The sequence below is a fragment of the Zootoca vivipara genome, chromosome 8 (assembly GCF_963506605.1).
Source record: "Zootoca vivipara chromosome 8, rZooViv1.1, whole genome shotgun sequence".
Taxonomy (NCBI): Eukaryota; Metazoa; Chordata; class Lepidosauria; order Squamata; family Lacertidae; genus Zootoca; species Zootoca vivipara.
Window position 1 is genome coordinate 82,021,594 of NC_083283.1, and position 25,410 is coordinate 82,047,003.

Here is a 25,410-nt window from a genome sequence, read left to right on the forward strand (position 1 = left end):
CTTTATTGTAACACGCAGATTGGTTTAGCCATTGTTAGTCTCATCAAGGTATGAAGGTGTTAAGACCAACAGCTGATGCTGCTGACAGGCCAGAAGCCATCTTGGCTGTGAGTTCAAGAAGATCTGCTCCAACTTCAAAAGCTGAGGTTGCTGAAGAGGTCAGAGACCATCTTGGCCAGGCACCCCCAAACTTTGGCCCTCCAGATGTTTTGGACTGCAATTCCCATCTTCCCCGAAAACTGGTCCTGTTAGCTAGGGATCATGGGAGTTGTAGGCCAAAACATCTGGAGGGCCGCAGTTTGGGGGTGCCTGATCTTGGCTGTCTCTTAGTGCAGACCCAGGTCACTGAGCCTGAGCTTCCACAGCTGCCATCCGCCATGAACCAACATTGGCCGGATTGGCAGCAATTATGTTCTATGCTTTCAATTCAGTGTTTTATTCTCTTGCTAACTATGCTGTTTTAAATGTTCATTTTATATTTGACTTCCTTTAGTAATGTTTTATTTTGAAATCTTGAAGATAATATTTTAGCTCAGAGGTCGGCAACCTTATCCGAGGATGGGCCGGTCGACGCTCCGTCCGTCGGATGGGCCAGAGCATGTGCTCACATGCGCTCTTCCGGATCGGAGGAGTGCCCGTGCACATGCACGCACGCTATTTCCGGCGCTCCTTCAACCCAGAAGTGCGCCGGAAATAGCGTGTGCACATGTGCATGGGCGCTTCTCAGTCCCGCATGTGTGCGCACACACTATTTTTGGCGCACATCCAGGTCGGAGGAGTGCCTGTGCACATGCACAAGCGCCATCAACCCGGAAGGCGGTCCCCACGCCGCACCACGCCGGTAAGAGCGGGCGGCAGCGGCGTGGGGGCGCTATGGGCCGGTTAGACAAGCCTCGTGGGCCACTACCGGCCCATGGGCCGTAGGTTGCCGACCTCTGTTTTAGCTTCCTGCTAATTATGTTGCTTTGAATATACTTTATAGTTGACTTTCTTCTGTAATGTTTTATCCTGGATTGTTTTATTTGATGTAGGTTGTAAACCGCTTTGAGGTTTTTTCTTTAAAATACAAAGAATTATAGAAATGAAATCAGCAACAACAACAGAGTAAACTATCCTGCTGGACTTAGCTCACCTTGGGAGGCGCTGTGGGGAGGTCTGAGCTGGTAGTTGAAGCTCAGACCACAAAGATGCAGCTCAGACCGCATGGCTCTTACAAGCCACTCTTGAATTCCTATACCAATAATTTAGGGCTTTCACCACTAAAACTAAGCCAAGTTTTACTGCCCGAGCAACGTTTTTCTGGGTGCTGTATGGAAAAGATCATGAACCATTGAAGAATTTGTAAGTAAACAAATTTTTAACTGACCAAATAAGTGGTCTTTTCCTATGCTGGGGGAAGAGGGAAGTTTTGGAACTCACAAGGACATATTTTGAAGGTCTAACAGCCTATATTTCCATGCTTTACTTTGCTGCATATTTTGTGATTTTAGATCTCTGCTGGGGTTCTCTCACCAAAGAGTACTTGCCCCAAACCTGGATCTTGGCATCCAGGGAATTCTCCTTTTTACACCTATATTTTTCCCCTTGAACTAACACTGCTGTCAAGCTAGGCACCCCACACATCCCATTTTTGCATCTGATTTTTCATACCTAAATGTAACATTCTGCTCTCATCTCGGTTCTTCATCCTGTCAAGTACATTTCTAATCCTGTTTCTGTCTAAGGTATTATCTCCTCCTCCTAGATTGGGGTCATCTGCAAATCTAATTAGCATTCCCTTCATGCAATTTTGTGTGTGTGCGTGCGTGCGTGCGTGCGTTTTAAGATGTGACCAACACTGCACTCAGGACAGATCACTGCAGCACTATACTTGTCATGCCTGTGCAGGTTGATGAGGAGACATTAATTAGCATTATGTGGATATAGTACATCAACCAGTTACAAATCCACCCAAAAGTAGCATCACTTGTTAGCCCACATTTTCCCAGCCTGCCAACAAGAACATTGTGAGGGACCTTGTTGAAATCCTTGCTGAAATTAAGATATATTACAGGGACATAATCCTCCTTATCTGCAACACTAGTAGCTCTATAAATAGTGCTTTTTCTGGGGGGACGCAGGGGTACACATACCCTTAAACATTTTGTGAATCTAAGTTTGGCCTCATTGAGGGGCAGTATATCAATATGAGTAGGAAAATGAGAGTACCCCTAAACATTTCTTAAGGAAAAAAAGCATTGTCTATAAATAAAAGATATAATAGTTGTTAGGGGGAGAGAGTATAGAGAACCCCCCCTCTCATCAGGAGCAGCTCCTCCCCAAGCAGCCATGGAAGCGCAGGGTCTGAAGGAGCTAGTCAGGAAGCAGAGAGGGAGAGCCAGGGCTCCGGCAGCAGGGAAGAGCCCCTGCTCCACAGGCGGGAAGAGAGAGAGACGGGAAGGGGGGAGAGGGAAAAGACGGAGCGTAGACCCTTTCCCCCGGCACCAGAATTAAGGAGGAGGAGGAAAGGGAGGAGATTCGCTGTCCCCAGGCTCTTATGTTGGTCCAAGGGGTGGAAAGGGGCAGTGCCGGATTCTGACACGGAATAAGCGGACATGAAACCGACAGTTCATCTCACTGAAAGACAAGTATGTGGAGAGTCGATACTCAGGAATAGCCGTAATAACCTCCGACAATAGTCTTGCGTGCTATTTTTAATCACAGTGTTCTTTTCTGAATGCTCACAGACCAACTATTTAATGATCAGTGTCAAAAGCACAGTATTCACCAGCCTTACCTTAACTGCACTTGGCTGACTTCCATTTGGTTTGCTTCCTGAATATATGGGGTGGGGGGGGGGAGAAGGAAATGAAATTACATTACTGTCTTCAAAGCAGTCCTTGTATCTAAAAACATAGGAAGCGACACTGTAAGTAATAATGCCATGCTGCTTTAGCAGTGTGCCGTAAAGAGGGGGAACCCCTGTAAAAGAAGCAAAAGTTATCGGATGCAGAAGCTAGCAGAGAAGGACATTGCAAGACTCTGACCTGAACATCTTTGTTCTTCTCCGCTTCTCTCATTTGCCCAGCCTCTAGGAGGGCTTCCGTCGATTTAATCCTCTCTGCAAGCTCTGCATTCTTGGAAGTGGCTTCTGACAACTTAACCTGCAAACTGTTTAGTTCTTCTGCCTTACTTTTCACCATCATTTCAGAGTGCAGCAATTTAGACTGAAGTTCTGTTAAAGGTGGATGAAACACTGGTCATAAACATGCAATTTAAGCTGCACCCATCGTTCCTCTTGCTTTCATCACAGGGATGCAGGGCACTCCGGTTCACCTTTCGGAGTCAATCTACCCAGGCCACCCCCTTACACAGATGTACGAATTAAGCAACAAGGTAGTTGCTTATGGGGTAGTCGCAGGGCAGCCAGAACAGCTAATATACTTGTACAGTGGTGCCTCGCTAGACGAATTTAATTCGTTCCACGGGTCTTTTCTTATAACGAAAAATTCGTCTAGCGAATCCCATAGGAATGCATTGAAATTTTTTCGGAATTTTTTTTTTGCCCATAGGAACGCATTAATTGAATTTCAATGCATTCCTATGGGAAACCGCGATTCGCTAGATGAATTTTTCGTAAAACGAATTCGTCTAGCGAGGCAACCTCCTCTAGAAAAAACCTTTCGTTAAGCGGAAATTTTGTTAAGCAGGGCATTCGTTAAGCGAGGCACCACTGTAAACTGTTTAGAAGCCATCTTGGTAAATAAGCATTATATAAGTTAATAAATGGGACCCAGGTGGCGCTGTGGATTAAACCACTGAGTCTAGGGCTTGCTGATCAGAAGGTTGGCGGTTCGAATCCCTGTGACGGGGTGAGCTCCCGTTGCTCGGTCCCAGCTCCTGCCAACCTAGCAGTTCGAAAGCACATCAAAATGCAAGTAGATAAATAGGGACCGCTACAGCGGGAAGGTAAATGGCGTTTCCGTGTGCTGCTCTGGTTTGCCAGAAGCGGCTTTGTCATGCTGGCCACATGACCTGGAAGCTATACGCCGGCTCCCTCGGCCAATAATGCGAGATGAGCGCGCAACCCCAGAGTCGGTCACAACTGGACCTAATGGTCAGGGGTCCCTTTACCTTTAAGTTAATAAATAACGGGCACACAGTAAAACAAACAAACAAACAAAACCCCTCCTTTAATGTGTCATAAAATGCAGTCACTCTCTGGGAATTGGACGAAGAAACAGATGGCTGCCCCAATCTATTTATGGAGATCACCTGTTCCAACATCCCTAGCGGTCTTACATTGAATGGGGAAAGATGACTGGCCTCAATGTACTCCACCAAACTGGATGTGCAGATTATTGTGTTTCCCCTTAAAAATTCCACCCACAAATGGGAGACGAGATAAGCCAGCATGGGATAGAACTAGGTTGATCCAGACATCTTATTACACCGTACAAAAATCATTTAACAGTTTGGAAAAGCTTTTCTGAAATGTAGTAACAGTGTGCTGTGCATCCAGCTTGGTGTAATAAATAAAAGATAAAAAATAAACCGTGCTCATATAAACAGCACTGGGAATAAAGGCGGATGCAATTTCAGTATTCCATACACATTATTGGCTTTGCCTCTGGAAGTCCCTGGTTCGTTTTCTTTCAGAATTATGGCCAAATTAGATGAGATGGTGGCACCGGCAGCCACATTTATTTAACTGGATGGATGACAGCCAGGGCCAATCTAGTCCATTATCCTTTTCTTCAGTGGCTAAGTATATGCCTATAAAAAGGTAAAGGGGCCCCTGACCATCAGGTCCAGTCGTGTCCGACTCTGGGGTTGTGGCGCTCATCTCACTCTATAGGCCGAGGGAGCCGGTGTTTGTCTGCAGACAGCTTCCGGGTCATGTGGCCAGCATGACAAAGCCGCTTCTGGCAAACCAGAGCAGCGCACGGAAACGCTGTTTACCTTCCCGCCAGAGCGGTCCCTATTTATCTACTTGCACTTTGACGTGCTTTCGAACTGCTAGGTTGGCAGGAGCTGGGACCGAGCAACGGGAGCTCACCCCGTTGCAGGGATTCGAACCGCCGACCTTCTGATCAGCAAGCCCTAGGCTCAGTGGTTTAACCCACATCGCCACCTGGGTCCAATAAGCACAACAGCATCCCTCTCAGCTGATGATCCTCCATGAATAATCCCCTTTTAAAGCTGTCCAGGTTTTGGGGGGGGGCATCATTGTGCTGCAAATTCCACAGTTTGAACTATGTGCTGTGTGAAGAAGTCATTTCTTTTTTCTTGTCCTGAATCTTCCACTATTCAGCCTCACTAGGTGGTCCCAGGTGTTATTCGAGAGAGAAGAGAACTACTCTCAATCCACGCTCTCTAGTAATATTATACACAGGTATCGTGTCCTTCCCTTATGTGACTTTTTTTCCCCTTCCCCAAAACTGAAAAGCTCCCAACCTTTACTTACTGGGGAGTTGTTTCAGTCCCTGGATCATTTTGGTTGTCCTTTTCTGGACCACGTCCAGGCATTTCATCTTCTTTTCGAGGTGCAGATATTGGTGGATTGCAACTCCCATCACCCCCAGGCAGAGTGGCCAAAAATCAGGGAGGAGGAGAGTCGCAACCCAACGACATCTGGAGGGCCACAGGTTACCTACCTACCTGTAGATGTTGAACATGACGGAGGAAAAGTTGTTGTTGTGGTTTTGTAAGAACTGTATAGCATAAATGTCACAGAGCTAAGGAACAGTCCTTAGCACCAACATCTGGAATATGCTTGCCAGATAGACCTGGAGCCACCAGAGGATGGTGCCAAGCTGTTTTTGTCCAAATTCAAGCTAGAAATAAACTGAAATGGATGTTAAAAATGAGGATTACGTATCAGAGCCTGGAACTGGACAACCACTGTTCACAGAAGCACCATGACCCAAAACAGATTTGTTACTAGCTAATAGTTGGGGGATCATTATAGTGGGAGGACAAAACCTCTCAGATCCAGCGTGGATCCAGCGTCCTGACTCAGCTCCTGGGGAAACGACTGTGCCAGATGGAGAATTTTGTGATATCCTCCCTACAATAGGATCTCACCAACAAGACTGGCCTGCTGCTCTTTCGCCTTTCCCAGCTCTTTCTGCAAGCTTTGATAGCTGGCTTGGGATTTGCAGAGTTCTTCGCCCATCTCTTCCAAGCTTTTCTGCAGTGGGGCCTCCTTTTCTTTTTGGGATATCTGCATGAAGGAGGTGGGATAAAAATTAAGATGTGAGACAAAAGCAGGCTTATAAGCACAGGGTTACTTTTTGAAAGCCACGTGACTTCTAGCATGTCGTACCAGGGCATTGCGCCTATCAGGTGCAGTGAGGCAGTTGGCTCTGGATGGCTGGGAGGGGCAGCAGCTTCCAGCTTGCATGGAGTACCCTCCTGACTGCCTCCTGCACCTGTTGGCTGCCTCCTCATCCACTGCGCAACCAAAGCCCACCACCCACTGCCAGAGGAGGAGGCAGGGGTGTTTTCTGTTTTGCCTTTGGTGGCAAAACATCCTGGGGTGGCCCTGATTATTGCTGTGACAATTCCTGTCCTGTATATCCCAAAACATGCATGCAGATCAAGATGAGCAGGTGACAGCAAAGGTTGCAAGGTTTTTAGCTGGGACAATTAGAATAAGATCCACCATTTGACTATTGATTCAAAACCCTAAAATGTATTTTATATAATTGACTTTTTATTTCTATCCATTGTATGTCGTATTGTTGTTTTATTGCTATGGCCAATGGCTGATGCAAATAAAGATTCATTCATTCATTCATTCAAGCATGCATACAGCTTCACAGATGACTCCATGGGTATTACCGCTATTCAGGAATTTTGTCACACATGAAGCACACATATTTATTTGTCACGAGTACCAGAAAGCAACAATTGCTGCAGCTTTCCAGTGCAGATACATTCAGGAAAGCAGGTATGAATAAATGAATTTGTGTCCAACACGGTTTCCCTAGAGTTGTTCATGAGCTTATTCCATCTTATCACCATGAGAGGGGTGGGGGTGGGGGTGGGGTCGTTGTAAATGCAGAACAGTGAACAGCAGTTATTGGACAGCACCCCCCCCCCGGTCTACTTGTCTCTAAAGCCATCGTGCTTTCTGTTTGTCGCCCACTGGCCATAGAGCTGACACAAAGTATGACAAATTCCAGGATTAGAGGGATACAACAGTCTGCTTATCCTCCAATGTGCCACACTTCCGGAACCCTAAACAGATGTGCTGAAAAAGCAGCGGATCACCCCATCCACTGATTTCCTGAATGGGGTGGTGCCTTAGATGCTATGCCAAAAGGGAGTGATCTTACGAGACCCTTTGTAATGGCCCCAGATGCATCTGATACAGATAAGAGACAGTTTCATATCAGTCTTTAGATGAATATGCAGTATAGTGTATACGTAAATGGAAAACTCTTTCCTACAGAATGTAATTCCTATGCATTTTGTGATCTTTCTGTTGTGAACCACCTTGAGATCTATGGATGAAGGATGGTATACTAACTAACTAACTAACTAACTAACTAACTAACTAACTAACTAACTAAATGCATACATACATACATACATACATACATACATACATACATACATACATCATACATACATACATATTCCAATGTGGGGAAAAGGCTTTATCCATTAAATGGACCATTTGAAGCCAAATGATTATCTGTTGAGTAACACAGTTTCTGTTATGTATTATGTATTTAGTTTGACTGCAATACTCATTCTGGACACCGTGGCTGCAGTTCTCACTCAGGTCCACAACATGCAAATGAAGGATTGAGACTGCTGTTCCCGGATTGGGTAACTAGGGAAAGTTTGTTACTGTTGCAAGTTACTGAGTACTATATAAGCCAGCCGGCTAAGCTATTGTGCAGTCCAGTACTCAGAGCTGAAATAAGGAGCTGGTTGTTTTAAGAGCTGTGTCTTCATCCGCCTTTCCCACGACTCAACAGTTTCCTTAACTGCATCGGTCAGCTAGCTACATATGATAAGTCCATACAACATAAGGGTGCAGAGATGAATAATGGCCCTGCAACCATGTGAAAATGAATGGTGACACACACACACCCAGCAGGGGACAGGGGCCACCATATTGATTTCCTGTCCCATGAGGATCTGAAGGGCCTTTACAGTGGGACGCAGAAGGGGACACTCTCTAAGTGAAAGTGTCTCTAAGCGAAGTCACCTTCCCGGGGTCAGAAATGGAAATATGCCAGAACCCAAATCTTTCAACTTCTAGCAATCTTTTCACTGTAAGCACAGAACTATTGGTACCTGTCTGTTACTGACCTGGAGCTGCTGGATTTGTTCTTCGGAGGCAGCGACCTTTATCTCCAAGACCCTTTTCTGATCTTCCACCTGCTGTAATGTGCCCAACTTTTCAGTCAACTCTTTGCCTAGTCTGCTACACTCCTGGCGCAGTTTGGCCAGTTCGGCATTTTGTCTGAATTACAAAAGTGAAAATAGCAAGGTCTGAATCAAGCTTGCTTCAAAACAATTCTGATTTTAAAGAACTGTAAAATCTACCTATATGCAACATTTGATAAATAGAACCGTATCAGCATCTTGTTTCCCCACCATCCATATCTTCCTAGCAATGTAAGTCTGGCGTCATAATTTTTTTCTCTTGCCGCCAGCATATATAAGGGATGGGAACAGGAAATAATGGAAATGGTTATGGGAAAATGTTCCACCTAAATTGTTGTCTGCTGATTTGAAGGAGAACTATTATAATATTCTTGGAGAACGATACTCCACATAAGTTAAATTTAATACTGTATACAGAGTAGGGCATTATAACTGTTGGAGAGGCAGTTATTTAAAACAGATTTTATGCATATTTGAAAGGAATGCCCTCAAATGCAATTGTGGAATTCAATATCTGTGGTTATTTGGGATACGCTATATACCTTTCATGCCCAAGATTGTTATGTTTGGCTATTTTAAAACAGTCATCTTAAAAAAATGATCTAGAGGTGACAACTAAATTGATCACTGCTGCAAAATCAGTGATAGCTAGACTGGAAAAAGAGAACACCCCTTTTTGGAGTGGGTTGGGAAAAAATGGTCTATCATGACAATGATCAACTGCTCTGGATGTTGCCTACTAAGTGAATATTCTCAGAACAGAATTCACACAATAAAGAAATTATTCAGTGTTAGCACCTAACTAATTCAAAGACTTCACACTAAAGCCACACCTATTGTCTGCACAGACCACCCCTATAAAATTCTTCCCTCTTACATTACATTTTCACGTTGACTAAAATATTGTCCATCTTACTTGCTCTCGGTCTGGCTTGTGGCTTGGTTTAAAGCATCTCTGAGAATGGAATTTTCTTGCTGCAAGCGAGCAAGTTGGGTGTTAGGGCCATTCTCCAGTTGTTCTTGTAGAGTTCGAATCTGAAAATCAACGAAGAAGAACATCAGAACAGCTCCCGGCTATCATTTACATCTAGATGTAGCAGCTCAGGGTTCGGCATGGAAAGCACATAGCTTTACCATGAAGATTCTAGGCCTCTCTTTTTACTCTACACTGTTTTTTGTTTGGTTTTTCTAACTGAGAGTCAACTGGCATGTCAACCAGTATGTAGACTAGAACCCCAGCTCATGGGCCAGGTGTCTCCACAGCCTAATGCAGCCCTCTGAGTCCCCTCCCAGCCAGCAGGGAGCAGCAGAGAAGGAAAAGGCCTTTGGTGCTGCTCCAAGGGTACAATTGTAGCTCCTTCCTCTACCACACAAAGAGAACATGTCTCCACAGAGAAGCATACTTGGTTTCTGTTGCAAATACATGCAATTTTTTATATGCCATTGCATTCTGAAGTGTGAGGCTTTGAATAGCTCTAAGGTAGGGTTTGCAATTCAGATGGGCATTGATTATTTGCAATCCTCTGATGGCATTACAGAGTTCTTTTCACCCTTTGCACCATCGGAATAGGGTAAAGGAGAGCTTTATAAACCAATTTTATTTTTTAAAGTCTACAGAGAAACCAAACCGGAAGGTGAAACTTTTAAGAATTAACTATATGCCTCAGTTTCCATGGGAAACGGCTTTGGGGTAGGGATTGTGTGGGTCCGCTTGCCCCAGCTGAATCGCGGGATGCAATCATGGACAGTTTTCCATCTGAAAAGTTTTCCTACCCTTGGTTTAGACTGAATATATTTGAGCCAAAGAGATATGGGCCAAATCTAGCGTATGAGAAAGCGGCTATGGATGCTTCGTCACACAGCCAGTTGTTTATTTGTGCTTTGGATGAAGGAGATCCAAGTAGGACAAAGCTCTAATATTGCTCTTCTCATTCTTCCACAAAAAAAAAGAATTCCAACGGAATCCTTGACAACAAATAAACCTGTGTTAAATAACATGAAGCCACTTATCCCACCTTTCCTTGCAACTGTTGGGTCTCAGTCTCACGATCCTGGTAAGTGGCCTGCATGCGTGCTTGTAGAGCGGTCACCTCCTGGTCACGTGTCTGCAGCTGCTCCTTCAACTTATTCTCAACACTTAAGGCTTTTGCCTTCTCTGCTGTGAGTTCCTTCAAGAGAAGACGTTTATAATGAGGTGTGCATAAAAGGCGGAGTCAAGGTCTTGAACATACAGCAAAGGAGAAACTCAAGACACTGCTGATTCTTGGGATTACTCAGTTACTACAGTAGGCCTCAGTTTAATTAAAACACAGATTTAAACCGGTATTAATAACCCATTTGCTTATGGGTGCCAGCAGCATGCCATTCTGAACTATGCTCCCATGATTTCCTATGATGTGACACACAAACTATACAAACTCACACATCATAGTCACTGTTTCTTTATGACAGGCGGGCGCAGCAGCGGGCATGTGGTGGCAGCGCCAACCCTTCCAGCTGTCTGGAGCCTCTGCCGTGAGACAACCACTTCATGTGCCCTGCAGTGAGAGGTGGGGTTTGTGGAAGAGACCCATGGGTTGGACAGAGAGGCCTTGAAAGCCGTCTTCGGTCCCCGGCCTGAGTTTCCTCACCCTTGGTAGAAGAGAACACAGCTCACACTTTGAACTTTAAGTGGGCTCATTTGCACTCTGTAGCAACCTGATGCTATAACCCAGGCACCCCCAAACCTCGGCCCTCCAGATGTTTTGGACTACAATTCCCATCTTCCCTGACCACTGGTCCTGTTAGCTAGGGATCATGGGAGTTGTAGGCCAAAACATCTGGAGGGCCGCAGTTTGGGGATGCTTGCTATAACCACTAAAAAGTGTTGAGGTCTCCTAGTTACAGGGTTGACCTGGAATGAAGTTACACATCCACCTCAAAAGTGGGGGTAGCTTCACAGATTAGATTGAAGCAACATGAGACGGCTCTCACAAATCACTTTAGTATCTAACAAATTACTTTAGTATCTCACAAATCACTTTAGTATCTCACAAATCACTTTAGTATCTCACAAATCACTTTAGTATCTAAAGGCCTGGTCTGCAAAAAGGTGCTATTGGAGGGTCACTAAGAAAGGGTTGATGGTGGCAGGTACAATCCCTGTGGTGTAATGTGTCTTCTTCGATATAAGCAATGTAATATTTGATAACACTCTGTCAGAAAAGGCATTGACACCTCCGAATGACAAAACTTTTAGTCTAATTTTGAGCATTTTCATATGGTATTCATAATATTCACTAGAGCCCTGGGACTATTCTAAATATGCTCAAAAGAATATCAGGCCACAGCTCTTCAGAAGGAGAGAATGATTGATTACATTCTGCAATAAGTTTCTTTGTATGTTGTACCAGGTCACCCCTAAGCACCCCTTGTATGGACTGGAGCAGGAAGCCGCACTCCCATAGGGGCAGAAAACCTGTTGCCAAGATTTGATATGTAAATTTGCAAATCCATCCTAAAGTGGGTGACTTCAAAATAAAAAAATTCCTTCAGTGGCACCTTAAAGACCAACTAAGTTTTTATTTTGGTATGAGCTTTCGTGTGCATGCACACTTCTTCAGTTACGAAGATATGGGTGACTTCAGAATGTTGTTGTTGAAACTCTGCAAATCACAGCAAACAGTGAAGCTCCTTGATGATAAATAAATGATTAAGAGCAGAATGAGAGAATGTTCCCATTGCCAGCAGATGCCATAAGCAGGAATGAAAATATGAAACACACTCTGGACACAGATAAGGAGCTTGTATCCAGGCAACGGGGCCCAAAATGTAAGTTCTGAATATTTGAAGCGCCACTTCTGAAGCCACTGTAAGAACCTACCTTGGAGAGTTCTCTCAGTTTAGCTTTTGCGAGAGTTACATTTTCTTGTTCCGTTGCGAGTTGCTTCTCTCTGTCCTCTAGCTGTCGTTTCAGAACGGCAATGGGGTCGCCTTTCTGAGTTGCCTGCAACAAGAATCAATTCAGTGCCGGATGAAGTGCTTCAGAACTACCACCGTATTCTCTTGTATGCCAGCCAGCTATCAGACCCAAAAGTGATTGCTTGGTATCATAATGGCAATCAATGGAAGGACAGAGTGTTATCCCATTTCCCTTTTTCTTGTTATTCATCAGAAAAAGTGGATGTGTAGAAAATCCACGCTCTCTTTCCCTCCATTTTGCTTGATCAAGGCAAGCACGTGCTTCAGCCGACTCCTGAATCCAGAAAACCAGAACAGGTTCTGTCTGGCAGAAAGATGGAGAAATCCAGCAGCATACCTGCCAAGTTCCGGCCTGAGAAATAAGGGACTGGACTGGAAGTAGCAGACCGGAAGTAGCGCTGCCGCCATTTTGGAACTGGGCGGAGCAGCATCAAAAGTCGCTTCTGAGCATGCTCCGCCCAGTTCCAAAATGGCCGCCACGCCAGAATAAACCGGGGGGAAACAAAAAAATTGGCTGGGGACAGCTGGAAAAACGGGGGTTTCCTGGGGAATACGGGAGACTTGGCAGCTATGCAGCAGCAATTTCCCCCAGCGATAATCATCCTTTCCTGTGCCCTGGGAGCAACTAGCATCTTCCCAAGCTTCACACTAGTTACCTGACCTGTGCTCTGATTGGCTAAAAAATGCCAACTATCCCTGAGTCCAACGTGGGTGGGAGATCCATCTCCCTCACCTTCCATTCTGCACCACCCATCAGAAAACTCTGCAAGCGAAAGCCTACACTGTGTTGCACATCAGGAGACCACAAGCCTCTTTGTAACCAGGTCAGAGAAAGATAGATCTCAGCTAAAAAGCTCTCTTTCATTTTCAATAGCCTGCTTTTGCTCTTTTCTCCTCTCCTCTTCTTTTGTATTCTTCATAAAACCTCGTATAATTTGGCTGCTGAGGTCCGGAATGAGTTTATGTCAAACTGTAGGATTCTGGACTAGCTGCTACTGGAGTGAAAGAACAGGCTGCATTGAAAGCAGTCAGGTGCTTGCCCTGTTGTCCCTCGCGAACCGAGGGGGATCTTAGCAGAGAAAAGCAACTTTCTTGAACCCCAGGAAAGATCAAGGAAACCAAATGCTATCTTGGGGTCCCAGTTTTTACTACTTCTGTGAGCACCCCAGAATCCCCTCCTCTCTGCAGGCCGTAAGTGTTGACAGATGGGGGTCACAGTGATTACTGAATAGTTCTAAGATGTGACTGGCCTACTTGCAAGGTTGTTGTGGAAGGAAGGGCATAAGCAGGCTCCCCTAGCCCCCCATTTCCATTGCAGTGGACACTTCACAAAAGCTTATGCTATATCACATTTGTTAGCAAGCCTGGCCCTTCATTAACCTACCAGAGACCTTTGCCCCAAGCTCTAATTTTTTTAAAAAAAATCACAGAACAAGTTGCAAAATATCTAAATATAGAAATTTCACATAGACAATCTATAACTGCTTTTTTAAAAAAACCTCCATTCTAAGTAACATATATTTTATATTATGCAACGTTAATTTTATTTGGCGCTGATGAACCATAAATATATATATATATATATTTGGGAGGTTTCATGAACCAGAGATCCATTGGTTTATAAAATAAACTGGACCAAGTCAGAGGCTCTGAGTTACATCCCCCTTGATATGACCCTACTGCAGGCATCCCCAAACTCGTAAGAGGATGTAAGATGGTGTGGCTGGCTGGCTAGCTGGAATGCTGAACAGAAGCACCCCATACTGCAACATTTTGTTGCAGAGCCCACTTCTGATTGAATATTTTCAGTTCTGAAAAAATAAATTTGCACATTGTAAATTGTCATGTTAGGGAGAAGGGTTCTAATTTAGTTTTCTACATGCCTAAGACTTTTGGGGATGGGTTAATAATGTAATCACGTGAGCACCCCCTGCAGTCTGGAATTGTGTGGTTCAATCTCAGGTTTACTGTGTCAGAGATAATTAGGCCCAAGTCTCAGTACATTCACTAGAATTTACTTCCCAATAAGTATGTTCAGAACTGTGTTCTAAAGCAGGCATCCCCAGACTGCGGCCCTCCAGATGTTTTGGACTACAATTCCCATCATCCCTGACCACTGGTCCTGTTAGCTAGGGATCATGGGAGTTGTAGGCCCAAACATCTGGAGGGCCGCAGTTTGGGGAAGCCTGCCCTACTGTCATGGCCATTTCAATAGGCAAGGACACCCTGCTGCTTTCTCCGCTGTAGAAGAAACAACCAAATGGCCTGGCTCTTCCTTAGTCTGTTGTGTAGAGTCAATGTCCTCAAGATGAACGTAAGAAAACTAAGAGCAGCCTGCTGGACCAGGCCAATGGCCCATCTAGTCCAGCTTCCTGTTCTCACAGAGGTCAGCCAGATGCCTGCAAGCAGGAGCTGAGCACCACAAGAGCCTTCTGCCCTCCTGATGTTTCCAGCGACTGGGATTCAGAAGCATCACTGCCTCTGGCCGTGGAGGCAGAGCACAGCCATCCCGGCTTGTAGCCATTAATACTCTCATGAAGTGTATCCACAGCAGGCCTTTGATGATCAAAAGATGTCCATACCATCAGCCACGGGTCCTGAGCCCCTCCTGCTTTCTCGGTCAAGATTTCAATCAGTTGCTGGGCCTCCCCTTGACCAAAAACCATGCTGCTAATTATGGAACATAAGGTCTTATAGGGAACGTAAAGCATATTTTCAACATCTGTGGTACCTAAAAACAGAAGTGTGAGGAGAGAAGTAAGCTGGGAATTTAAAAAAAAAACTAGCAACAACAGCAACAACAAAAATGACAGTCTACCCAAAAGACAGTCTACGTCAGGCATCCCCAAACTTCGGCCCTCCAGATGTTTTGGACTACAATTCCCATCATCCCTGACCACTGGTCCTGTTAGCTAGGGATCATGGGAGTTGTAGGCCAAAACATCTGGAGGGCCGCAGTTTGGGGATGCCTGGTCTACGTGGTTTGCCAGAAGCGGCGGCTTAGTCATGCTGGCCACATGACCCGGAACTGTACGCCGGCTCCCACAGCCAGTAAAGCGAGGTGAACCAGAACAGCACACGGAAATGCCATTTACCTTCCCGCCGGAGGGGTACCTATTTTTCTACTTGCACTTTTACGTGCTTTCGAACTGCTAGGTTGGCAGGAGCAGGGACTGAGCAACGGGAGCTCACCCCGTCGCAGGGATTCGAACCGCCGACCTGCTGATCAGCAAGCCCTAGGCTCTGTGGTTTAACCCACAGCGCCACCCGCATCCCATTTTCCAATATAAGTTGGGGGGTATTAAAGGCGAAGTCGTATGAAATATTTTCTTTTCTTGAGTAAGTGAAAAGCTTTTTCAGGCAACTTTTACTCACTCAAAGCATGTAGTACCGATATATTTTCGTAAGATAAAGTAGCACATTACAGGATGATTTCTGCATATGCTGTAGACATATGCAACACTCAGAGCTCAGGTACATTTTTCTACATTGAGGGTGCTGCCCTCTTCATGAGAGAAGTATACAGGGCCTTCACCTTTCTTGCGAATTCTGTTCTGCTGCAATAATTGCCTCCCCTCAATTATGGAATTTATTTTCCTTGGAGATAATCAACCTCTATTATTTTATACCTAGCACTATTCTGGCCACTGAAAGACTTAACAAAGATAAAGTGTGGGCATCTGGAAACTATGAAAAGTGTTTTCATTCAAGCTGGCTTTGGGTGGCCAGGAAAAGTAAGGAGAAGGAAAGATAAGGGTTTAATTCAGGCACCCCCAAACTGTGGCCCTCCAGATGTTTTGGCCTACAACTCCCATGATCCCTAGCTAACAGGACCAGTGGTCAGGGATGATGGGAATTGTAGTCCAAAACATCTGGAGGGCCGAAGTTTGGGGATGCCTGGTTTAATTGCCTCGGATTTTGTGAGTAGCTTACCAGCCTTAAACATTTGGGAATGGGTGAGATATTAATCAAATAATTAATACACATATATACTGTAAGTACACATGTGTGGTTTACAGCAATTGACTTACTTGATTCCTTTTTCTTTGGTGCAATGGCTTTCTTGTTGGAAGCGCCGTCGTGCCTTTGTTCCTCTCTGTTTCCAGGAGCTTGGGTTTTTTTGACACTCACGGAATTAGTTAAAGGAGCATTCTGTTGAGCCCCAGCTAGTGGAGCAGCAGCTACTGACACTTCCTTGGAAACCACATCAGAAACCAGATCTTTTGAAGCAGTTATTGGTGGAGAAGACGCTGGCAGGCTGGGAACCGACTCTACCTTCCCCACTTTCTTCTCCTTCTTCTTCTTGTCTTTAGGAGACGGGGTTGGTTTTTCCTCAGGAGCTGAAAGAGACACAATAGGTGCCTCCAAGACCGGTTCAGGGCTTCCATCAGAAGCATCCAGACCTGTGTCTGGCTCCAGCAGTCCGTTGGGTTTCTCCTCCTTTTTCTTCGCCCTTCCTTTCTTCTCAGCAGGCTTCTCTTTCTTCTTCTTCTCCACCTTGTGGTGGCTGGCTTTCTCTAGCTCCTTGCGCTGCTTTGCCAAAGCTTCTTCGAAAGACGTCTCCTTCATGGAAAAGGTGGACACCAGGAATATCCCAACTGCTGAGACCAGCATGAAGCCTCCAAAGACCATGACGCCCAGGGTTTGAGGGTCATAAAAATCCATTCTTGCTCCGTAGTCTTAACCTGCAAAACAACATTGAGTAAGTTATTGCTGACCTAGAAGCATGTTTGCAGATGCATGTTTACATAGCAGAATGGTCGGCTTGCCCTGCTGACCTAGAGGCATTCTCAGACGCAACCTAGCCAGAGTGTACTCAGAGTAGAATTCTACTCAAGACTAGCTTGCGGCGTTCCACACAATACAGTCATACCTTGGAAGTCGAATGGAATCCGTTCCGAAAGTCCATTCAACTTCCAAAACATTCGGAAACCAAAGTGAGGCTTCTGATTGGCTGCAGGAAGCTCCTGCCAGCCAATCGGAAGCCATGGAAGCCCCATCAGGTGTTTGGCTTCCAAAAATAGTTCGCAGACCGGAACACTCACTTCCAGGTTTTGATCGTTCGGGAGCCAAAATGTTCGAGAATTAAACTATTCGAAAACCAAGGTACAACTGTATAACTAGAAGTTTTGAACAACGGCAACAAGGAGCTCCTACTAAAAGAATTAAAGAAGCAATCACATTTGAGAAATTGCCGAATTGCATGATCTGTACAGGATTGTGTAGGGGTGTTTATAGATTCAATTTTGTTCCTGGAGACCCAGGTGGCTTTGGTCGTGAGGAGCATTTTAAAATCAGTTTCAGCTGATATAACAGCATTGGCCATTACTGGACCAGGATAGCTTGACCACAATAGTTCAGGCATTTGACTGAAATGCTTTCAACGTGGGAGCTTCCCTTGAGCTTTGTCTGGAAATCACAGTTAGTGCAGAGCAACTGGTGGCAGGAGTGAGACACATATTGGGCAAGAGTTATAGCACAGATCAAATTTTGTATAAGCACAGGGAAGATAAATAGCTTTTCCAGCAGGGGTTAAAGGAACTCTCTCTTTCTCTGGAATTTAAATAAACATTCAGCAAGAGTCACTTCATTAACAACACAATATGGAAGTCTGTTTGTCTCTAAGCTGTTAAATGCAACAAAGCATTTAACAGCTTTAATAGAAGCATAATAGAATCAAAAAGTTGGAAGGGACCCAAGGGTCCTCTAGTCCAACCCCCTGCAATGCAAGAATCTCAGCTAAAGCATCTCTGACAGATGGCCACCCAACTTCTGCTTAAAAACCTCCAAGGAAGGAGAGTCCACCACCTCCGAAGGGAGTCTGTTCCACAAATAGGATGCTGCGCAACCCTGCGAGGGTAGCAGCCCGGTTGCCCTGCTGCAGCTGCCACACTGAAGCAGCCACTGCGCTGCCCTGCAAAAGTGGAGGGGGGGGGGTGCGAGGCAGTTCGTTTCAGCCAAAGGCTTCCAACAGTGCAAGCAAGCAGAGAGTCCAGGCCAGTCGGTGGAGAGGGGACAGCGAAGAGCAGGAGGGGAGGGAGCGGCTAAAGAAAATTAATATGCAGCCGTGGCGTGGAGGCCGCTGCCCTCTGACCGAGGGACAGCATGGCGTGCGCAAAACTGCGCGGCACCAACCAGCAAACCTGGACTACGGGCCACAAGAGCAGCTTTGGTGAAGTAGAGGAGCCTGCTGCAGGACTGCAAGGGGGCGTGGGGTCTCCTTCCCCATAGACGCAGCAATCCCAGACGACCAGGCGGGAGGCGATCTCCCTACTGCGCGGCAGAGGAGAAGCGCCAGAGCCCTCGAAGCTGGGGCTGAAGGGGCGATCATCGGGCCGGGACTCTCCGGCCAGCGGGAAAGCGGCTGGCTGCGGCAGCTCGGGCGGGGAAGGCGGGGAGCCCCCCGACGGCTGCGGAGAGGGCAGCAGCGGGAGGAGCCCAAAGGACTCGGCGCCAGGCTCCTCCTCCCCGCCGGAGAGCGAGACACGTCGCCACTCGGGCCCGTCGGGGGGCGGCCCGAGGTCCAGGGTCCGGCCGCCGAGCAGAGCGGGCCGAGGGCAAGAGACCCCCGCGCCTGTCGGGGAGGGCCTTGCAGCCGAGTCCGACGGGACTCGGTTGCAGCGGCGCCGCCGCTTCCCCCGCTCCTTCCTTCCAGCTGAAACGCTCTTCCACGTCCACGCCAAGCCTCTCGCTCGACGCCCCGCTCGGGCGCTCCAGCAGGCAGTCGCCCCTTCTTCGCCGCCTTCTCCCTCTCACGCTCTGCTCTCGGTGCCGTCGGGGGACGCATCCCCGTGACCGCGGAGCCACCCGCCCCGCGCTCGGTGCCCCGCGAGGTCTCCCGTTCTTGCGCTGCATCCCTGGAGGGGTCGAACGGGGCTCCGCGCGGGCAGCGACCGCGATTAGGGGCCCTTTCCTCAGCCGCAACTTGCATCGCCGGCCGCCTGCTCGGAGCCGTCCGACGGGCGCCCGAGGCGGGGAGTCCAAGCGCCGCTCCGCGCTGCCCGCTGCCTTCTGCAGCCGGGGTGCCCGCGCTGCCCGACCGGGCGCGGAGGCGGCTGTTGTCTCTCCTCGCCGCCCGAGGACGGGGCGCGCTTCCCCTTCCCCTCGCTCACCTCGCGCCGTCGCCGCTGCCTCTCCGCTCGCTCTCCCGCGCTCCCTTGGCGTGTTCCTCCTGCCGCGGGCGCGCTGAAGTCGTGGCACTTTCCTCGGAGAACCTCCCCAACGCGGCCGCGAGGATCCCCGCCCCGTCGCCGGCGCCGAAGGAGGTTCCCGGGCTGCGGTTGGTGTCCGGCCCGCCAGTCAAAGGCGCTCCGGCCCAGTGGGGAGACCCGCGGCTCGGAAGTCCGCCCGAGGGGAGGGCAGCCGCTGCCAGGCGGACGAGGCCCATCGCAAAGGAGGCGGCTGCCCGGGACGGAGAAAGAAAGGGGCGGGACGGACCGGGTCATTCGCCGCCGCCGCCCACCTCGAAAGGGGCCTGGGCGCAGACAGGCAGCGGAGGGAGCCCGGCGGCTACCGACGCTCTCGTCTCCCGGTCCCGAGAAGCCGGCTCCCACGGTCGGACGCGCCGGTCGGCTGCCCCAGGAAGATGCTGGTCTTCTCTTCGCAGACCCCTTGGTCCCAGCCACGCGTGCTTCTCTTGCGCGTTCACACCGAGGCACGTTTCTCCAATTGCACGTGGGGATTGAAACATACCAAACATACCAAAATGCATAGTATTAGGGAAACTGCCTGAAAAAAATGTGCGTATTAGCCAAAACTGCATGCAGGATTGATTCCTTTTTAAAATCTCCAAACTGCTGCATAAGTGTGGACAACTGAATTGCAGGTTGAAAACTGAGAAACTGGAGAACTGAAATGGGCAGATTTGTCCCTCCCTACACTTGAGAAACTGAAACTGACTACTGTGCTCCACGTTTTGTGGCTCCTTTGCTGTGTTCTTGCATCTCTTTATGGAGTGTCCCATTTTTAAGCATTTTATTGAGTTTTATATTTGTTAACCATTGTAATATTTTTAAAAAATAAAAAGTTGTATATAAATGATTTAAAACCATCATATTTTTCGCTCCACAAGACACACTTTTTTCCTCCTAAAAAGTAAGGGGAAATGTCTGTGCGTCTTATGAAGCGAGTGCTGCGCGAAGTAGGGACGGACAGGAGCCACCCCTGCGCTCGGCCGCCCCCTTGGGATGGGCACACGCGCCACCTCCTTGGGACGACGCTCATGTGGGCATCGCATGTCCCCAAAAGTGAGATGCCGCCACACAAGACCCTCCCTCTGCCATTGGTCTTCCACAGTAGTGCCTTCCTTTGCAGAAGTGTGAAATTTGAAGGGCAGCTGTGGTTTGGTCCCACTTCTTTTGGCTTTATTAAAATAATTGTGTAGGGCTAAACCATACAGTCTTTAGATCTGAGGGACTCAATGTGGGAAGCTCAAGTATTTCCATTGCCTGCCCCTCTTACTAGGAGATAAAGTCTCTCTTCATTTGTTAATGACAGTGATGATGGTTCTAAATGCCACTGTTGACTGCTGTTCACTTTACATGGTTGAAATATTATTCTGATATACTGGGGTAGTTTATTAAATAGTTTAGTACAACATTTGATTCAGAATTTCTTCTTCTTGTTGTTTTCCTCCTCTAAAAACTAGGTGTGTCTTATGGAGTGAAAAATGCGGTAAATAAAGTCCCAGCTAGACAGATAAATGCTTCATTGGTTTAATAACATCATGACTGCAAGAAATCATTGGTTTCAGGTCTGTGATGGGGAAGAGGTTGTTGTTTTGAGGAGGGTGTGTTTGGGGGTGTGGAGGATCCCTGTGATCCTACAGGAATGTGAAGCACCACTCCAAGAGACAGAGGGCACAGCGCTCAGCCTGGAAGCTACTGGCTCCATAGGATAACTTCAGCCACTTTTGAAATGTAGCACATTCCTTCTTCAAGAGGAGGAACTGGCCCAGGAGGATGTATGCCTGGAAGGAAAATCAGGAAGCAGAATTAGTATTTTCCCTCAGTACCAAGAAAAGCAGGCCTGAAATGAATGTTGAAATAAACAGGGTGTGTGTGTGGCAAATCTGTGAATTTTGTCATTTGGAATTTGAGATTGAATGTTTTGGGCTCAAATTTCAATTTTTAGCACTTAATTCTTTTTGTTGAACCCCCCCCCTTCTAATAGGGGTGGGGACAGTTTATTACCCATTGACCTATTCAGCTTTTCGGAATGGTTAGCTGAACAATGAAATCATTACAAAGCTTAACGATGGGCTCCCTAGTACGTTCAGTTCACCCCTCATGCTGGAAGCCAAATGTGGATTGAACATTTGTCAGATATTCAATATCAGCACCCACAGTGGATAATTTTGAGGGAAATGTAAGGGCCCGACTAGGTTTAGCCCGAAAGCTAGACTGGGTTCACAGAGGAGGCAGTACATGATTGCAGTTTAAACATTGTCATCAAACTGAGAGCCAAGTCCAATTCAGATGTTCTGAACGGGGGGCTTAAGTAAACACGCAAGTGAGAGAGAGAGAGAGAGAGCTAGCACTGTCCTCGATCCTCATCGCCCTCCATGGGTTCAAAGGTGGCTGTGTGTAGCGGGAAGACTCCTGTACTCACAGAGGCCCCTGTGCATTTTGAAATCCTGGGAAACCAGGGCTTCAAAACGTGGAAACCTCTACAAGCACAGGAGTCCTTTCCCTTGGAGACAATCACCCTGGAACATGCAGAAGGTGGCAGGGATGACAGGCAGAGCTAGCACACTTGTGCATACTCTGTCTGCCAGTGTGCTTCCCTAAGCCCCGTTTGGAACACCTGGGCTCCAGCTGTTTTTGGCAACTGGGGAGATAAACACTGCCGTGCTCCATGGATGCAGAAAACCTGAGATCTCTTAACTGCTTGGCCAGAAGTTACAAATATAAAATTTCCCATCTGGCAAGAAAGTCAAGTTGGCAATTAATGATAAGTGGTCGTGCAGTTCCATCTCCCATCTTGTGTGACCACTGGCAGGACATAAGACACAGGACTCCCTCCCTTCTAGACTCCCCCTGCTATCTGTCATAAAGTCAGCTTTTGAAACTGGCCAGAAATTATCCAGCACTGGGGGCAGGGCAGGGCTTCAACAGAGGTCTTTTGGGGCAGCATTTCATTGGATCGAGGATGATGTGTCCTTAACAAAAGTCCTAATAGTCACAGCCAGAGTAGAACAGGCTAGAAGATGGAAAGACACCACCTTGTTATGTTCCATCCATGAAGGATTGTTTTTGAGGTGTATTGAATTAGCAAAAATGGACACATTGACAGACCTGGTCTATAAAAGCAATGGTATCCTATATAATAAAGTGCAAGTGTCTCTGCATCCAGATTCCCTGTGTCCCGTTTTCCGCGCTACTGAGCATGTGCCCCAGGGACACAGGGATTGGACGCAGAGACTGCACACACACACACACACACACACACACACACACACACACTCTCCCCACCCCACCCCACCCCCACCCCTCTGCCCTGCACTGGCTCAATAAGCAGTTAAAACAGTGGCCACCAGGTAGAAGGCAGGAGCCGGCAGCAAGGCTCCTAAGCAGGGCAGGCCCTCTCTCAACGTGCCCAAGGGCCTGAGGAGGAAGCCGGGACGACCCAAAAATTGAGGCCCCGGCTTCTCCTCACTAACAGGCCCAAAATTGAGGCCCAAACAGCGCAAGCAACCGGGAGACCCCCGCTGGGCCGGAACGGCCAGGAAAGGCGCGGGGAGGCCACCGAATGCTTAGCGCCAACCGCGGGACCCTCAGAAAGTGCCGGGGCGGGCGCAAGCCCCCCGGACGGCAAAGCTCCCTCCCGGATGCAGCAGACGACTGAAAAACAGCCACGAAGGCCAACAAAAGTAGTGGGAGCCACCCCCACCCCGAAAAACTGGGCGTACACCCCGGAGCAGCCGCCCGGGCCGTCCAGGAGCCAAAATTCGGCCACTGGGCCCTGGCAGCAGCAGCACTATTGACGGGGAAAAATTAGGAACCAAACGGCAGGCGTAAAAAGCGCGCGAAAACAGGGTGGGGAGGGATCCGCACTCCAAACACAAGCTTCGGAGGGGGTAAAGGAAGAAATACCCCCACACCCCCCAGCCGAGCCCGGGCTGTAAAGGTAAAAAGGGGGGGGGACTTTGGCTTGGGGTTTGGGAACGGAGGGGAGAAATTAGGGATAAATTAAGGATCAAAGGGAGGGGAGAAGGAATAATCAATTAGACAAGGAATAAAAGCCCCCCCCCCACGCCGCTGCCACCGAAAAAGGCCAAATGTTCTAGCGCCCGTTTATTAAATGGGCTGAATGACACTAGTCTTGTATAATACAGTACAAAATTTGCCCAATAGTGGTCAGGCTATGCGAACAATTGCAACACTAAGGTCAGAAATACCAGGTTTCAAAGACATTTCTTTATGTGAATATGATTTAGATAAATCATGAATTGTGTGGGTTAATAAAAGTGCTGTGGCAGAAAGCATTAAAGCAGTTACCTTGTCAAAGCCCTTTGCTGCTAGTCTTGCTCCAAGCTCCTCATTTATGCCATCCACTACTATAATAGGTTTGTCACCCATAGGCTCAGATACAAAGTCCTGGAATTTCCTGCTTCTGATAGCCATTATCTAGAACAGTAGCACAAGAGGAGGCAAGACAGAGGAGTTATAATAGAATATAAATGAAAATACAAAGATTAAGGAGCCCCGGAAGTATTGAGTATATCTGCTGGGGAGACCTCCTTAGACTTCCACCAGCAAGTGATAGACATGAGGGTGGGCCTTGTCCATGGCAGTGTCTCATCACTGGAATTTCTTCTTGTAGAATAGTGGGTAAGAAGGATGAAGACACAGCTCTCAAAACAACCAGCTCTTTATTCTAGCTCTGAGTCCAGACGGAACAGTAGCTTAGCCAACTGGTTTATATAGTACTCAGTAACTTGCAACAGTAACAAACCTCCCCTAGCTACCCAATCCGTGAACAGCAGTCTCAATCCTTCATTTGCATGTTGTGGACCTGAGTGAGAACTGCAGCCACAGTGGGCAGGGTAAGAACTGCAGCCACGGTGGCCAGAAGGAGTACTGCAGTTAGCTTAATACATACCCGGTAACACTTCTCCCTTGAGAAGGATGCAATTCCTCTGCATTGACGGTATTCCAATGCCTTTTTAAACCATGGCTACTGACAAAGGTATTGTTTTTTATGGGGGGACACCCCACAAATAGATCCCATCAAGCGTCACCCCAAGTGTGGGTGGGAAATAAATTTAAACAGAAAGGGCTCATATGTGAATAAAAGTGCACATGGAAAAATCAAAACTGTGCCACGCAGACATGCCTTAATAAGCTTGGTGCCTACCAGGGTGGATAAAATGATTTTTTTGGGGGGGGGATCAGATTTTTTTAAAAAAATTAAATCGTATTCTTTTATTTAAATCCGTTTTTTTAAAAAATAAAATGCTTCTGGAGAAAAATCTTTCTAAAGATAGTTTTCTATTTAAGTTACATTATAGTCCAAAGGCTATTCATCAAGAAATAAGGATTTGTTTTTAATTCTGTAGCATGAGGCTTTATATGCAATGTTTAAATTTTTTGGTAAATGAATTCCATTAATCCATTCACAATGTCATGTGCTTGCAGAGGTTTCTGTCAGATTATTTGGGGCAGTTTTTCTAACAAGATATTATCACAGATGCTTGTTTTTGCAGTTCTCAAAAGTGTGAGTTTGTGTCTGCACAGATAAATGCCTTTTCTTCACAGGAAAAAATGTTATAAAAATATGTTATATACAGAGTTGAGGAAAAACACCTTAATCCATTGTTCCTTTGCAAATTTATATACACAGAATCAACCCCTTACCTCGCAAATGCTAAGTTCCAAGAGGTTCAATGAATAGGTTGTTGGGAGTGGAATAGATCTGCACAAGTAGCTAAGTGTAAAGCAGTAAAAATGAAAGTGCAGCCTTGTGATCAGAATACTCCACGAGTCTTGGGATCTTTGTGTAATGATTGTGCAAGTCAGTTGCGTGTCTGTGCAACTCAGACTTGAGGCAAGTGCTGAAGGT

The 25,410-nt window shown here is 47.0% G+C and overlaps 2 protein-coding genes across 3 annotated transcripts in view; both read right to left on the bottom strand.

The window, feature by feature from the left end:
* RRBP1 (ribosome binding protein 1) overlaps positions 1–19,632 on the bottom strand; it is a 33,264-nt gene extending 13,632 nt beyond the window's left edge. Inside the window, exons 1-10 of one of the 2 annotated variants that reach the window (XM_035103461.2) lie at positions 19,461–19,632; positions 16,380–17,033; positions 14,931–15,079; positions 12,251–12,373; positions 10,404–10,556; positions 9,305–9,423; positions 8,311–8,464; positions 6,067–6,205; positions 3,027–3,214; positions 2,777–2,814 (exon numbers count right to left, since the gene is read on the bottom strand). In XM_035103461.2, the coding sequence (XP_034959352.1) occupies positions 2,777–2,814; positions 3,027–3,214; positions 6,067–6,205; positions 8,311–8,464; positions 9,305–9,423; positions 10,404–10,556; positions 12,251–12,373; positions 14,931–15,079; positions 16,380–17,013 (1,697 nt within the window). In that variant the 5' untranslated portion in view covers positions 17,014–17,033; positions 19,461–19,632. Of the gene's footprint in view, positions 1–2,776; positions 2,815–3,026; positions 3,215–6,066; positions 6,206–8,310; positions 8,465–9,304; positions 9,424–10,403; positions 10,557–12,250; positions 12,374–14,930; positions 15,080–16,379; positions 17,034–18,491; positions 18,644–19,460 lie in introns of those variants that run through there. The other variant, XM_035103462.2, reaches the window with a different exon arrangement.
* Positions 19,633–21,169: 1,537 nt separating this feature from the next.
* Positions 21,170–24,315, bottom strand: BANF2 (BANF family member 2). Its single transcript, XM_035103531.2, has 2 exons — positions 23,847–24,315; positions 21,170–21,316 (listed from the first exon to the last, which is right to left on the bottom strand). The coding sequence occupies exons 1-2, from the start codon at positions 23,970–23,972 to the stop codon at positions 21,170–21,172; spliced, it is 273 nt and encodes a 90-aa protein (XP_034959422.1). The 5' UTR covers positions 23,973–24,315.
* Positions 24,316–25,410: the final 1,095 nt, after the last annotated feature.

What these genes read in the sequence shown, in the direction of transcription:
- BANF2 (XM_035103531.2), bottom strand. Translation starts at nt 23,972, where the DNA reads ATGGCTATCAGAAGCAGGAAATTCCAGGACTTTGTATCTGAGCCTATG. An exon ending in CAGCAAAGGGCTTTGACAAG is followed by an intron (nt 21,317 to 23,846) that starts GTAACTGCTTTA and finishes TTTTCCTTCCAG; the next exon opens with GCATACATCCTCCTGGGCCA.